We start from the raw sequence: 14,748 nt of genomic DNA, 5'->3' as shown, positions 1-14,748 counted from the left end.
TGTGCTGCACATGTATGAGGTCCTTGGTTCAATCTCCAACTGATAATATGAAATTGAGATTTCCGTAGACTAAACCTGAACAATAACCAAATTAAACTGTCAACTTTATCACTGTATTCTCCTTTGAATCTTTGCAACTGTGACTGATGAAGGCTTGTCTCGCCGTTTGGCGACACTCTCCCGGAGCCAAATTAAAACACAAATCAGGCAATATTTCACTGACTAATAAGGAAGAGAGACGCACTCTGGAAACCAAAAGGCCATTAACGTTAATGTCAACACTATTTCAGCAGCAGGTGACCTCACCCACTCTCCTTTTCCTGAGATTAATCCCCAGCAACTTTGTTATGCACTGAGGCGTCTTTAGTTTTTATTGACTGATGACAATAAAATCACTTTGCGAGTAAGATACATTTAAGAATGTGTTTCAGTGCTCACAAATAAGGTCTCCTGGGCTGACTGTGTGTGAGAAAATGTTTACCTCGGAGCTCAGAGCTAAACCGAAGCAATGAAGGAGCTTAATGATGTGAGACAGATGGGTGGATGGATGGAGAATAAATCAATGTAGGAATAATACACAACTGCTACAAGAAATCTCACAAGCAAAATAAACACTGTCACTTGAAAGTAGGATTTAGGGGATAAATATATGCGGATGGATCAACTACATTGTCACTTTGAGAGGCATTTGCAAACTAGGTATTCAAAGAAAATAAACACCTCAACAAAGATGAGAAGTGATGTGAAGAATTTGTGATATATGCGATGACGAGGAAGGGATTTTTGAGAAGCATGCGCCACATGGATTTATAGAAAAGCACACGTTATTGTATAATTCTGACTAAAAGATAAAATGGTTAAAAAGACACGAACACACAAGCACAGTTATGTGCATACAGATTTAAAACAGCTGAAAATAAAAAAAATTAAAACACAGCAGCATGCAAAAGGGATTCACATACTGTACTAAAAATATCATGGTTTGTGGATCAGGAATGTAGAAAATATACTTTTCCAGAACAACATGCAGATGAAAAGACTATAATGCATATATGCTTAAAGTGCATTTGCATGTAACACACTAACCCTAATGTTGGTAAAGCCCAATGTGAGGTTTCAATTTGAAAATGCAGAGTGGACATGAAGTTTGGCGCCACCATCCCTGACTACTGTTAGAATAATGGCAACACAGGTGCAATAAAGCACATCTGGCATATCACTGCTAAAGAAGGGGTGGCTGTGGGACGTTACAAAAACAACGTCAATGACAAAAAAAACAGGTTGTGTGACAATCTCTCACATCATAAGTGTCATGTTCAAATCTCTTAACATAAGAAGAAAAACCAAAGGATCCCATACACCGTGCATCACTTGAACGAACCTCAAGCCTCAATCAGGAAAAAGAATACATGAATTGTATCTGTACAATTGTAAGAGACATTGTAAGAGACCACACACTGAAACTAGGAATTGAAGGGGATGTAGCTCAGTGGGAGAGCGCATGCTTTGCATGTATGAGGTCCTGGGATCAATCCCCAGCATCTCCATGAGTTTTAATAATTGTCCTCTTTAAATTTTCTGAGAGGACAAATTGAAAACACCTGCTATGATCAGCAGGCTTTAGATCTGCTGTGACTGAACAGAAGATGAAAATGACTGAGCAAATCAAAGCACAGTCATTGAACTTGTAATTGTAATCATTTTTCTTATGGGATACTAAAGCTGAATCTATTGTAGAAGCTTTGGAGAGAGACATCCACAGGTAACAAATACTTCCTGAATATTTAAAAGCTGTTTAATGATTGACTGAAATCTATGTGGGTCACAGAATAAGGTCATATACTGCATATACAGATGGATGATGTGTATCCACCTCCTCCCACTAGCCAGGAATTACACCAAAAATATCTTGGATAAGAGCACTGCCATGTTGCATATTCAGAGACATCTGGGATAAAGCCGCGGTAGCGAAGTCTTGCAGATACATGCCCTTCTTGATAGAAGTGATTTATCATGCCGGCTGCTTCAGCTATCAGTGATAAAGTACTACTGTCTGTGTGTGCGTGTGTGAGTGTGTCTGCATAGCTTGTCTGTCTCAATGGGCGTCCAAGGTGCATGCGATGACTTTGCAAAGATTACATGTCATAGACCCAAAAGAGATGTTTCTTAAACTGATGATTCCGACTGGAAAAATATATGTAAATATAAGTTGTCTGGTCGGTAGTCAGCGTTAGTGTTGTTGCTTTGTGGATGCTTTGCGGCTTTTGTAGTTGTCACTTGTGTGAGACGTCTCTGCCCCAGTCATATTTTTAATTCAACATGTTCATATGTTTCCCAAATGTGTGTGATGGATGTTTAGAAAAAGACACTCAGGGTAACAAGACTTTAAACAATGATTTGGAAATTAAGCATGATCAGACGCTGATGGATTAGCTTTTCTTTGTGCAACAGATTGAACACGCACACCATAACCTCAATATGGACACAGAGATACAGGCTCTGTCTCTTTGTAGTTAATTCACGCCACAAACACACAGCAGCAGCAGCAGCAGATGGAGAGGCTCAGTTAGCTGGACATATTCATATTTCTCCAGTCTGGAGGGAGGAAAGTATTACTGCTAAGACTGGCAGGAACTTCCTTTTGGCCTGCAAAATGTAAGATGGATCCAATTCATCCATCACATTCCCTGCTCCTTACTTTCAGCTGGCAGATGCCCAGCATCATTGTCTTGGATCTCACATGTGTCACAATGTTTGAGACAACACTAAGTGATGAGCTATTTATAGGGAAAAAACTGTGTAACCTCTAAGATTATTTGAAATTTTTGATACATCATGAGGCAGCTCAACTGGTAAAGTCTGTGCAACACATAATAGTACTTTACTGCAAGGAAGAGAAAATCGATTTAATGTTATTAACCATATGGTAAATACATAATATATATATATATAATTGATACAAATTAAAAATTACTGAAACATAAAGCCTATCCTCATTTCACTCCCAGATAGTACTAACATGAAATAATGGTGACAGTGATAGATCAAACAAGTTTTTTTGCCAGTCAAAGAGAAAGATATGCAAGTTTACGTTTTGAGTTTATATTGCATTTTTCAATTTTGCATTTTCCATTAAAGCATTAGAGATGAGACATCCATCTGACTGTTTAGAGCTAACCTGAAATGTGTGAGCATAAGCTCATGCATTTGGAGAGAAAAGGGGGAGTCAAATGTAAAATATAATTTTTGTGATTATTCTTTGGACAGTCAAACCTCTGAAAGTTGAATCATCTGTATGAGTGAAGTGTGCTGTGAATATGTGAATATCTGGAATTGGGCTCATATTTTGATATTATCAATGGGGATGTAGCTCAGTGGAAGAGCGCATGCTTCGCATGTATGAGGTCCTGGGATCAATCCCCAGCATCTCCAGTCTTGCATACTCTCTGACTGACTGTAGCACAGCTAACACTAAGTGAGTCCGTGAGAATTATCTTTTCCTCAGAGCTAAACTATTGAAGAAACAGAAACGTGAGAATAAGCTCACGCATTTGGAGAGGAAAGAGGGAGTCAAATTAAAAATATTCTCTTTTGTAATCAAGGTGATTCTTTGTACCATCAAACCTCTGAAAGTGTATTCATCTGTGTGAGTTAGGTGTGCTGTGAAAATCTGGAGGTAAGGTCTTAGTCTGTTATTATAGAAGGGGATGTAGCTCAGTGGTAGAGCTAAGATTTTTATACCTCAAATCTTTCCAACTCTAACAAAGACTAATTCATATGAATTATGGGTGAAGTTACAGGCCCCCACTTACTTCAACCTTCACCTCCCTGTCACTTCCAATCAGTGAGATTAAGGAGGCAAATAAAACATTTACTCTCCTTGAGCAAAGTTGCAGCATGCATCAGAATATATTTCAGTGACACATTCAGTCTGGCAACCAAAAGGCTATTTGTGTTAATGGCAGCGCTACGTCAACCACAGGTGATGTCACCCACTCTCCATGTCCTCAGTCTGGCAAAGGCCCAGAGGGCATCTGTCTACTGTTATCAGTACCTTTTGCTTCCCTCCATTTGTTAAGATCTAGAAGAAGATAATAAAAGTAAAGCTCTTCTGCTCTTTCTATTAATAAGGATCGTCTCTAGGAAAAGGTCCAATGCAAAGAAAGGAACCACTTCCATCTTGTGTTTCATCTGCAACAGTAATTTTCTGTCTGACTCTTATGACACGGCCTCCTATGTGTCTACCATGTGGCAGAAAAAACCACGCAAGCAGCAACTACTAGTCATAAATATTGAAATCTTGAGCATAACAGCAAGAATTTGAATAAGATGTTTTTTTGAAAATAGATGCTACTCTTGAGAAAAGCAGTTATGTTTCAATGTGTGCTAAGGAAACAAAACTATTTAATTTCTATCAAACAGTAGAAATAAATAGTTTTAGTCGGATGCCATCCCTGAGGGCAAACCACTGGTGCAAAAATCATCCCTGTCTCACTCTTGTCCTCACCGTCGCTCTTGCTCTGTGACCCATTTTTGGATTTGCTCCCGGGTACTCAACTGTACAAATACATTTTTACTTCTATACTTGTTGTGAGGACCCTCATTGACACGTAATTCCTCACCTTTAACTTTAACCAACACAACTGCTGAACCTCAAGCCTTTGTCCTCATTTTCACCCTAAAGTCAAACACAATCAAACAATCACTTTGCAGAATTGAGGACCAACCAAAATAGCTGCCACTATAAAATTTACAATGATAAAAGATTAGTTATGACTTTTAGTACAATTTCTATAAAAAATGGATACCCCACCCACTCCCTATAATATACTGTACTCAGTGGACTGACTGAGACACACACACACAGCTTAAATAAATAGTCTGGTGTTTAATGAGACATATTTTCTGCGTTCTCTCCCTCCCACTGAACATTCCCACCCAGCATCTTATACACACACGGACACGATTAAGATTCCACAACGCGTCCAGAATCCCAGAATCTACACTGCTTCCTGAAGTTTGTGAACTATGTTTGAATATCAGTTACAATCCAAAATTGCTTTACAAATTAGAGGAACAAATTGCACAGTGGGTCATTCTAGGTCTTCTACATTGTTACGTCAATGATCATAACTTTGATAAATTACAAAGGAAAATCTAAATAGAAATTTCTAAATAGAATTATTTCTGAAAGTCTCTGCACCCTCCCTTGTGGTTTTCACTTCACTAGCAGATGTTCAAACTCTTCTTTTCAACACAGGAAACACTCTGCTAAACTTTCACTTCAGAGTTTACATGTAGGTAGCGGTGCATAAACTACTTTTGCACAGCTACTGAGTAGAGTAGAACTCATACTGGCTAGAGGGTTAAACTTCTTATCTTTGATTTAAGCCTGCTTTACTTTTCAGCCAGATCTGAGGTCAGTGTAGCTCTTGGATGCAGCTCTGACCCCATTCCCTTTTCTATGACGGCCAATTCTTCACAGGCCCTCATCCAAAATGTTTTAAGGCTTCACTGTTAATAATGCCACAGAGTGAAATATCACAGAAAGTACATTCAGGAGTCTGTGGCCCCATAATTAAGAAGGAATATTTAGATTGTTTTCTCACCTGTCACATTTTGTCTTTGTGATTAACAAACATCCATCATTTCTCGAGAGGATCTGGGCTTTAAGCCACCTAACACTAGTAAAACCCATAATACTGTGTAAGGAGATGTTATGGTAGCAACAATTATGTTTTCTCCACTGTGGAAAGAACTTTCAATATAACAGTTTTATGTGGGACATCACTGGTGTAGTCGAACCACAAGTGGTGACACCACTGTCAAATGATCATGTTTCAAATACTCTTGCAGTAAACACTTGAGGGAAGAACACTGTGGAGGAATGCAGTCATCTAGTCCCACTTGCATCACAGCAGCTAAAAGGGTGTCAACCTCTCTGTCCTCCAACTGCAGTTTCTACAGAACCATGTCTCCACAGCTCCATTCCAAACATTCCTTTGTAGATTTTTTTGAGGATACAAAAGAGAGACAGAAACTCTACTAATATTGATTGATTTATATAATTAATATGAAGGACTTACATGCTTTAGTTGCTATTGCAGGGACAGAGTAATTCCTGTAGATCTACCTTTTTATAGTCAGACAAAATATACACACATGCTTACCATTCACAAAGTAAACACATGCAATACAGAGCATGCTCAATGCTCTTTCTTTAGACTGGCAGAATCAGCAGAACATCTCACCTGAGATATGATATAAAAATAACAGAGTGGGGGGGGTAAACAGGCTGAATTACATAACTGACATAATTGTGTCAGGTGAGTTCAGACTCACAACATCGTTAGCATCACCGTTTCCCACATCTCAAACACTACGCTGCAGCAGTTTCTCCATTGATACAGTAGCTATCAATCACCCTGGAATGAAAACATTTTAGATGGTGCATAAATATTTTTGCAAGGAAAAACTATGCTGCTTGTGTTTACCACACCCTTCTCTCTAGAACTTGTTTATTAAATCTGTTTTCTCATCTCTCTTGTCTTGTTTTTTCCCTTTTTTTCTCTCTTCATTTCCATGTAGTCCTCACAGCTCTGTCTACTTACAAACCACTCACCAATTGAGCCTTCGTTTATTACAAAAATTTGACATAGTGGTCCATCAACATGTGATGGACCACTATGTTACTTTTAGTGTCTTTAAACACATAAGGGTTAGGTAAGGATCTATGTCTCCTACCTTCACTCTGAGTGTATGTGACGTCAGGTGAGGGAGCGTCTTGTCCCCAGTCTCCTCCACTGTAGATCTGCACGACCAGAAGTCGCTTGAGTGACACCAGGTCAGCGTCTTTCAGCCCCGTCTCACACTGGCCGATGATTCCCTGCCCTGGCTGGCTGGTCACCACGGTAACCTGGGAATAAAGTAATAAGATATTGAAAAATATGTGGCATCCTTATACTAAATGTATGAATTCTGAACGATTTAGCAGGAATTAAGCCGGTAGTTGCTCTTGAACAACCACACTAAACAACCTCTAGCAATTTTAATTGTGTTATTAGAGGGCCACAATGCAGTTCCTCCCCACTCCTATTTTCCAGAAAAGCCTGTGTTTGAATTGTTCCAGTTGGGATTATGAAAGATGAAAGTTACAGGCAAAAAAATCCCCAAAGCAAAGCACTCTTTGGGTCTGACTGCATTTATGTGGTTTTTAAATATAAATATGTCTCTACTGACTCCACAAAAATGAGAAAAACACGCTCTCTCTCTCTCTCTCTTTTGGTTGCTCCACCTTTCTGAAAACATGTACTAAAACGATAGATTTAGATTTCGAGCCATGTGACGTCCAATGGGGCTCCAGGAGCTAGGTTTCAGGTCTACCCACAGGTATTTGGTCCAGTTGAGTACATCTACCTTGCAGCCCTTAAGTAAATTTATAGTTACATAATTGAATGTCAGAATTGCTGTGCCAGTTTTAATACAGCAATCCACCATGATAGAAAAGTGGCTTTCCATATGTTATAATGACACAACTCTAAACTAACATACAAAACATATTTAATACCATCTTGCTGTATAATCTGTAATTGTAAAGTTTTCTGTATCTGAGCTATTATTAACTCAAAAGTCCACACACGAAAACTGCTAGTACTTAACTGTAAACTGTTTTTTTTTTTTTACTAATTCATTCATTTTCTGATAACGATAATGTTTCTGCAGGAAACAGATGAAATTAGTTTGGGTGGAAAAAAAGATAAAGCAATGAAGGAAATTAACAGCAGCAGTAAATGATGATTATGATGTGGTTATTGATGCGTTCTGCTCTCTGCTTCCTGCCCAACACGAATCTGTTGCTGCGGTCTTACGTACATCATCATGGAGGACATGAGTCCATGAATGAAAATGTGTATTGTATAATTTCATCAGCAGCACACAGACAGGCGTGTGCCATGTCTCTGCTTAGTGTCTCTCTCTGCCTTCTAATAGTGCTATTCATATCCGTGCTGTCGGAAACAGTGGCTCTTAGTGTAATCATCTGTCCAGAGCTCCCAAATAAAGCTGGTTGGGTTTGAGAAATCCTCGCCAACAACCCCAGAGCCTTGTATCCAGAGGACACATTGTTCAAATTTGACAAGGCAGCCAGTGAGTGGTTCATTTGTCCTCTGGCTCCCCATCTGTCCAACAGTTAAATTTAACAAATGAGATGCTTTCAGTAATGGCAGCTACTATCCCGCTTCCCCTTAACTGCAATTTGCTGAATCTAAAATGTATTTACATCTCGTGTTTTGAGCCTGGAAATGGAGAAGTGGCCTCAAGCTGGCTGTGAGTTACATGACACGGATATTTTTATGAAATGTGCTGCATCTAACTGGTCATTCTGATCTTTTTTATTAATGTCAGCAGTCCAATTCACATAATGAATGTTCGTTATGCGCTATTATTTATTTTTATATTTCTCTGAATTTTTCAGAGTGGAAGGCAAAGAATGTCATTATACAGGACTGTATTTATGCCAATAAATGCTTTAAACTTGAACTTGAGGTCAATTATTGAAAACAAATTATACCAGGATTTGGAGGCTGTACCAAAGCATGTTGAAATTGAAGTCAAATTATTTTAAATAATTTAAAAATCAATTTGTCCCTTTTAAATGAAAGCTGATTGGATATTCTTGTAGGAATAAACTGTGTTTCAGTGTTTCTAGTGTGAGTTGTACAACTCTCTCTAGACAGAAGACTCAGCACCAGATGAGTGAAGCTCATTTGCTGCATTTGAATGAGCTGGGCTTAATTGAACGGTGTGATGTAAGATGTGAAGAGTTCTCAGCCACTAAAATGGACTGTTAAAGCTTTTAAAAACATGCTAATGGGATTCATAATTCAATATGTTGCTTGCTGCTGCTAAATACAATGAATTGGGCCTAAAGAGAGCTATTAAACAGGTACAAATGGAGCCTCTTCACTTCACTACATTAGCATGAAGCTTGAATATCAAAAGACAAGTATTCAGTCTAAGCTGGTCTGCGGCTCAAGAGACGTTCCCTCATATGGAGACAGAAACCAGATATGTAGAGGAAATTACTTCATAAACAATTAGGATGACAAAGTGGTTACTGTACTGTGTCTCATGGTTATCTAAGTCTATATTCAGGGCAGGCAGATACAGTTTCTCCACTATGTCTCCACTGTTTCAGGAAGGCTTGCAGGTATATACAGTGTGTATATATATATATATATATATATATATATATAGTAGTTCAGTGGTAGAACACATATGCTTTGCTTTCATGAGATCCATGCCCCAGTAACTGTTGCAATAATCATCATTGATCACAGTTGCTAAACCTATATTAGATACGTATATGGAAACAGATGGAGACTTCTGTCTATACTCTCACGTATTTGTGCACGTCTTCTAAAAGCTTGGGGATACGCCCAAAACGGATAAATTGCGGCTGTTCCATAAGAACCCATTGAGGGCAGTATATCCAATAGTTTAAGCGAGATGACCATAGGACCTGAGGAAGAAATTTCAACGATGGCAGGACTTCTTGAGGAGAGATTTTAGATGTGTCTCAATTCAGGGGGTGCCTCCTTCGTGGGCCACATAGGCCGAATCGAACATGTGTACCACTAACATGTGTACCACTAATTGTTAACATAAAATGCCAGTGTAAAGGATGCATGAAAGTATGTGGGCAGTGTCGGTTACATCACTTGACGCAGACACATCTCCTTTGGTGCGTAAAGACAGCATTCATTTTACAAGGATTTTAACTCAAATCAAAGAGACATGTTTTCTTGTTGTGCATGAACAAGGCCTATCTATACTTACCTCCACAGATGTGTTGTGGCTGGGCTGGTTTCCATCACTTCTGTGTCTGATGTACTGTTTAAACTGTTGAAGACTGTCCAGCACAGTCTGTCGCAGCAGCTCGCCTCCTCTGGCTGCTCCCCTGATGCAGCCTTCACCTGGAATAGACCTTAGCTCCTCCACACAGGAATGCAGCCTGGCCAAGTTACCACGGACCTGCTAAAAATAGAGAGGGACGGGAAGAGAGAAAAGGGATAAAAGTGAGCGATAACGCGGGTGACAGACAGCAACAAAAGAAAGAGGGTGCAAAGGACAGCAATAATAGGAAGGAGATAGAGTGTTTTCCATTACTCTACTAGTACCTTTATCAGTCTTACCACAAATGGAAGTAGACATTCCTGCTGCCTGCTGATGGCGTACAGGCTGAGTAGCGGTATCCTGCAGGGTCCATCCAGATTACAGGCAAGGGAGAAGAAGTTATCCAGAGCATCGCAGAGCACCGTAGATATCTCTGACCACCACGGCGGCAGAGCTTCCACAATCAGGACCCGGGCTGGTTGCCTTCGGAATGAGGAGGACCAGAACGCAACGCTCCCAGAGTTGGAGGAAGCTGCTGGCCTCTTTCTGTTGTCCATGGCCATCTGAAAACAAGAAACACTCGATGACAAAGGAAATGGATAAAGATATAATGTGAATGGTGAATACTGGCATCAGTGTTCTTGTAAGTGGGCTTAAAACAGAACCCTATTATAAGGGATTAAATTATATGGGGTAATGGGTTAATGAAGTGCAGTTAGTTATAATACTGTATGAAACATCACGTTTAGTTTTTCGGAATATCCACTTCCTGTTTAATTTTGTACATCGCTAACTAGAAACCCCTTGATACAGACGACGCCTCCCATTGTACCACTGCCAGATTATTTCATGACCCTCATGTGAGTTATTAGTGAAGCCTCCCTCTGTGCGACCTTTACTTGGGTTTCTAGACTTTGGATTCTATTCTACTGCTTGTCTGTTTTGGACTGACTTCTTGTGTATAACCTTTTGCACAGAGATAACACCTTAAATCTACAACCCTGGTCCCCTGCATTTGAGTCTAATTACCCCACATCAGTATATAAGTTGTACTAGTAGAGTAACTTTATCAATATCAATGCTATAGGATCTACAATTTGTGATTATTTCTGTTATATAGTAATCTGAAGATTAAAGTGCATCTTGATTCTTACCTGCTGGATATAGTTTTTATCATTTTCCTCAACTCAAGGTGACATCTTCAAATATTCAGTTTTGCCTGGTAAACAGTCCAATATCAGGATAGTCACTTAACAATGTGAATGTATAACCTCCAGTTTGATGAATTAGAATGAGCTCATATATTTTTGTAACTAAAAGATAAAAATATGTAACTTTTACACAGCAATTAGAATTGTTGAGGTTTAAATTGTTAAACCCTTCACCTTATCCATATGTATCAGGGAAAACAATCTTTTTTCCCTTTTACTTCTTGAAACGCATCATCAGATGGGAAAACGTGTGTGTAGCTGTCCAAAGCCAACAATCAGTCATGCAGCACAGAGGATGTAGCCAGATGGATGCAGAAGGGAAAACCCCTCATGTTTCAGAGTCAATCATTCTGTGTGAAACCCTGTTATTAAGTATATCTGCATGGATCTCCCTTCTTGTGTCTGCTCACTAGCATCATCATTACTGCGTGGGAAACCCTGTATTTAGTAACATCAAGGACCCCCTGTTGTGACACTATCTGTACTGTTAGTCATTAATCATTCCACACCTGAGTGGACGAGAGTAGACATGAAACGAAACAATGATACAGGTTTTTGGGGCTTTTTGTCTTTTCGCAAGACTCGCTTTGATCAACAATTTATAGCTGCAGATCACAATACAAATATACAGATTAGACTCAAATAAATTGTCAGATTGATGATAAATTAATAGTTCAAGGCATTTTTAAACCAAAAATGCAAAACAATCACCAGTCTCTGCTTCACAAATTGCCATCTTTCACATATTATTATTCTTTATAGCTCTATAAATAGAGTACAATAGGGATTTGGACCAATTATTAAACAAAAAATACAATTTGTGTTTGGGTGCAGTATATTTATTCCTATCCCAACATGGAGTGTGCTTTGGGACTAAACTGGAAGTAGCATAAACACAAGCAAAAACCTGTGATCAGCCTGTGTTCAAGGTCTGGGTGCAGCATTTCTAAAGACTTACAATTTTGTTTGCAGATTCTCTTTTAGTATTTGAGTAATGAATACATTTCTGTCATTATGTTGCCATGAATCTGCCACCGAGTCTGCTTCATTTCATTTGTCTGTCCCGGGTTTTGTACACATACACACATTAACATACAAGCCAAGGTACCAGGGCTCATGGGATTCACCTGAAAGCCTGAGTTGCTTTTGTAAAGTAAAACTCACCCAACAAACATCCCTTCCCTTCAAAAGCTGAGCTCTGAGGACTCATTATCCCCCAGGATCTGAAACCCACTGTCCTGATCTTCACAGAGAAGGGCTATGTTGCCAGTTAGATCCAATATAAAGAGCATATTGTGTGAAAATGGGTTTGTCGTTTGATGTAATGCCTCTCTCATCTGACTCAGCTTTATCAGCCTTTATGTGCCTAATTTGATCCTCCTCACCACCCAGATCACACATCTCTTTCACTCGCCCCTTTGATCCTGCCATCATCTCTTGGAGCACTATCCGTGTAAACAGAAATACATTCAGCCCGGTAGGCAAACAACATTAGCTTCTGATCGCCACACCCAGCTCCATTTCTCTGCTGACATAAATGCATCTCGTACACAACATGATTAAAATGGTGTGTCAACTTGATATGTGACGAGCCATCATCAACATCAGAATTAGCTTATTTTAACCTTGAAAAAGATTTAAATTAATGGATGAAAGCATGGGAGCAGAGAATTAAAGCAAAATTAAAGAATTTGAATATTTTCAAGAGCTCAAGGGGGAAAGAAATATGCTAAACTATTATTCAGATGACTGCTAGCTGACTTTTGCTAGCCTAAATTACATTAAGCCACCTTTAGCTAGAAGTTACCTTTGCTAGGTTTATCCTCCTCCTCTCCTTCGCTGGAATATTTAAGTAGATGCAGTAGACACACAATATTTTTGAAAGTATCAGAAATATTTATGAAGAAAATCGACAACCTCCAACTTCCTGTCACTACATAAACAACTGTAAGCTAACAGTTTCCCACCTAGCGGGCTAACGCTCACCTGTAAACACAGTGGGGTTGCACAGCCTCTGTCTCCTGCTACTCTCTGACGCCTGCACACACAGCAGCGTTACAGGCAAAGATTGTCTATGGGAAAGATGTGTCACCCGCATTTAAATACTTACCATGCAGAAATATTAACTTGGAGCTCAATATACTTTACTATTATTTTCCAAGTAAACAAGGTTCATTACGTCATTTATTTTCAAACTAATTATTGATCACCTATTTGAGTATATAATTTGATAATATTATCACATGTTGTATACATATTATTGTTGTTCTTATTATTATTATTATAAAAAGGCAATTGAATCAACATAAGCATTTAATAAAAAATGCAGAATATGTACAAAATACACACATTTCACTGAAGTGTTTTAAACATAATAACTCCCACATTTTTGAAACTACAGAGTCTCCAGCGCCTGTCATATCTGCAGGGGGAGAAATAAACACATGTTAAAGTTTCATTTTTAGATGAATCAAGAAAAACATGAATGACAGGCCAAGTGCAAGGACTGTGTGTGTGTGTGTGTGTGTGTGTGTGTGTGTGTGTGTGTGTGTGTGTGTGTGTGTGTGTGTGTGTGTGTGTGTGTGTGTGTGTGTGTGTGTGTGTGTGTGTGTGTGTGTGTGTGTGTCTGTGTTTGTGCGCCTTAGCCACAAAGATAAAATCGAGATGTCAAAGGGATTGGGTGAGATGGGGAAACTACAGTATTAAAGATTTGATGTGTGTGTGTGTGTGTGTGTGTGTGTGTGTTGTAGATAAAGGCTTTTTATTGAATGCTGTGGTCTGTGTAAGAGGCTTTGGCGCTGGGTTGTGAAATGAGAAGTGATTGATGAGCAGTCACTGAACTCTCTCTCACATGCACACACACACACACACACACACCTACTACTTTTTTGGTGTGACATGAAAAAATGTGTAACATGTACATCTGCTTAAGGGAGATAAGATGAGGTGTGTGTGTGTGAGTGTGTGTATTTGAGACAGGATAATATAACTTCTGCCAACTCTCTGTACTATGCCATTCCCAGATCAATCTGCCCAGTCCTGATTTAAAAGTGTGTGTGTGTTTGTGTGTGTGATGCACAGCTCAGATGTGCTTAATGATAATGTTGGACAGTGGCTTCTTGAACACAATGGCAACTCTCCACCCTGTCACCCTTCATTTTTCTCCCCTCTCCCAGTTTACAATATATGTCCACACACACCTCACACTCCTCCACCTTCCCACCTGCCTGTCAGACCTCCACACTCTAATTATATCTCTTATGTCTGCAACGTATACGCTGTATTTAAGATTAACACTGGGATGCATAGATTTCACTGTGGGGCCCTTACACTGAAATTGATGTTGAATGTTCAGTCCCCAATATGAAGGCCCATGGAAGGGGATTAGGTGTTCAGATATGCCTGCAGCTTAATCGTTCTCTTGCACACACACACACGGTGACAAATGCGTACACACACATAATGAAATACACACGTGCTTTCTAATTTAGTTGTGATAACCACACATACTTCTAGGTCAATAGGAGCTTTGCGACAGCACACTAATCCGCTATGCCTTTTTGATTTGCTGAGGGGGGGATTGGGGAAAAGTTTGCCCGGTCCTTATTTCACACACTAGTTGCTTTTTCAGTTCTCGAACCAT

The 14,748-nt window shown here is 39.4% G+C and overlaps 1 protein-coding gene and 2 non-coding genes across 5 annotated transcripts in view; 2 read left to right on the top strand and 1 right to left on the bottom strand.

Annotated features, from left to right (window-relative positions):
• m1ap (meiosis 1 associated protein) overlaps nt 1-13,149 on the bottom strand; it is a 29,971-nt gene extending 16,822 nt beyond the window's left edge. For 2 of the 3 annotated variants that reach the window (XM_020095815.2, XM_020095816.2), the window contains exons 1-4: nt 13,092-13,149; nt 10,194-10,457; nt 9,838-10,035; nt 6,745-6,916 (exon numbers count right to left, since the gene is read on the bottom strand). In XM_020095815.2, the coding sequence (XP_019951374.2) occupies nt 6,745-6,916; nt 9,838-10,035; nt 10,194-10,457 (634 nt within the window). In that variant the 5' untranslated portion in view covers nt 13,092-13,149. Of the gene's footprint in view, nt 1-6,744; nt 6,917-9,837; nt 10,036-10,193; nt 10,458-12,912; nt 13,043-13,091 lie in introns of those variants that run through there. The other variant, XM_069518753.1, reaches the window with a different exon arrangement.
• Nucleotides 1,476-1,547, top strand: trnaa-cgc (transfer RNA alanine (anticodon CGC)). The gene has a single exon. It is a non-coding gene; the product is annotated as a tRNA-Ala (tRNA).
• Nucleotides 3,361-3,432, top strand: trnaa-cgc (transfer RNA alanine (anticodon CGC)). Its single transcript has one exon. It is a non-coding gene; the product is annotated as a tRNA-Ala (tRNA).
• Nucleotides 13,150-14,748: the final 1,599 nt, after the last annotated feature.

This window comes from Paralichthys olivaceus, chromosome 22 (genome assembly GCF_024713975.1).
Source record: "Paralichthys olivaceus isolate ysfri-2021 chromosome 22, ASM2471397v2, whole genome shotgun sequence".
Classification (NCBI taxonomy): Eukaryota; Metazoa; Chordata; class Actinopteri; order Pleuronectiformes; family Paralichthyidae; genus Paralichthys; species Paralichthys olivaceus.
This window is presented reverse-complemented; position numbering and strand designations above follow the sequence as displayed.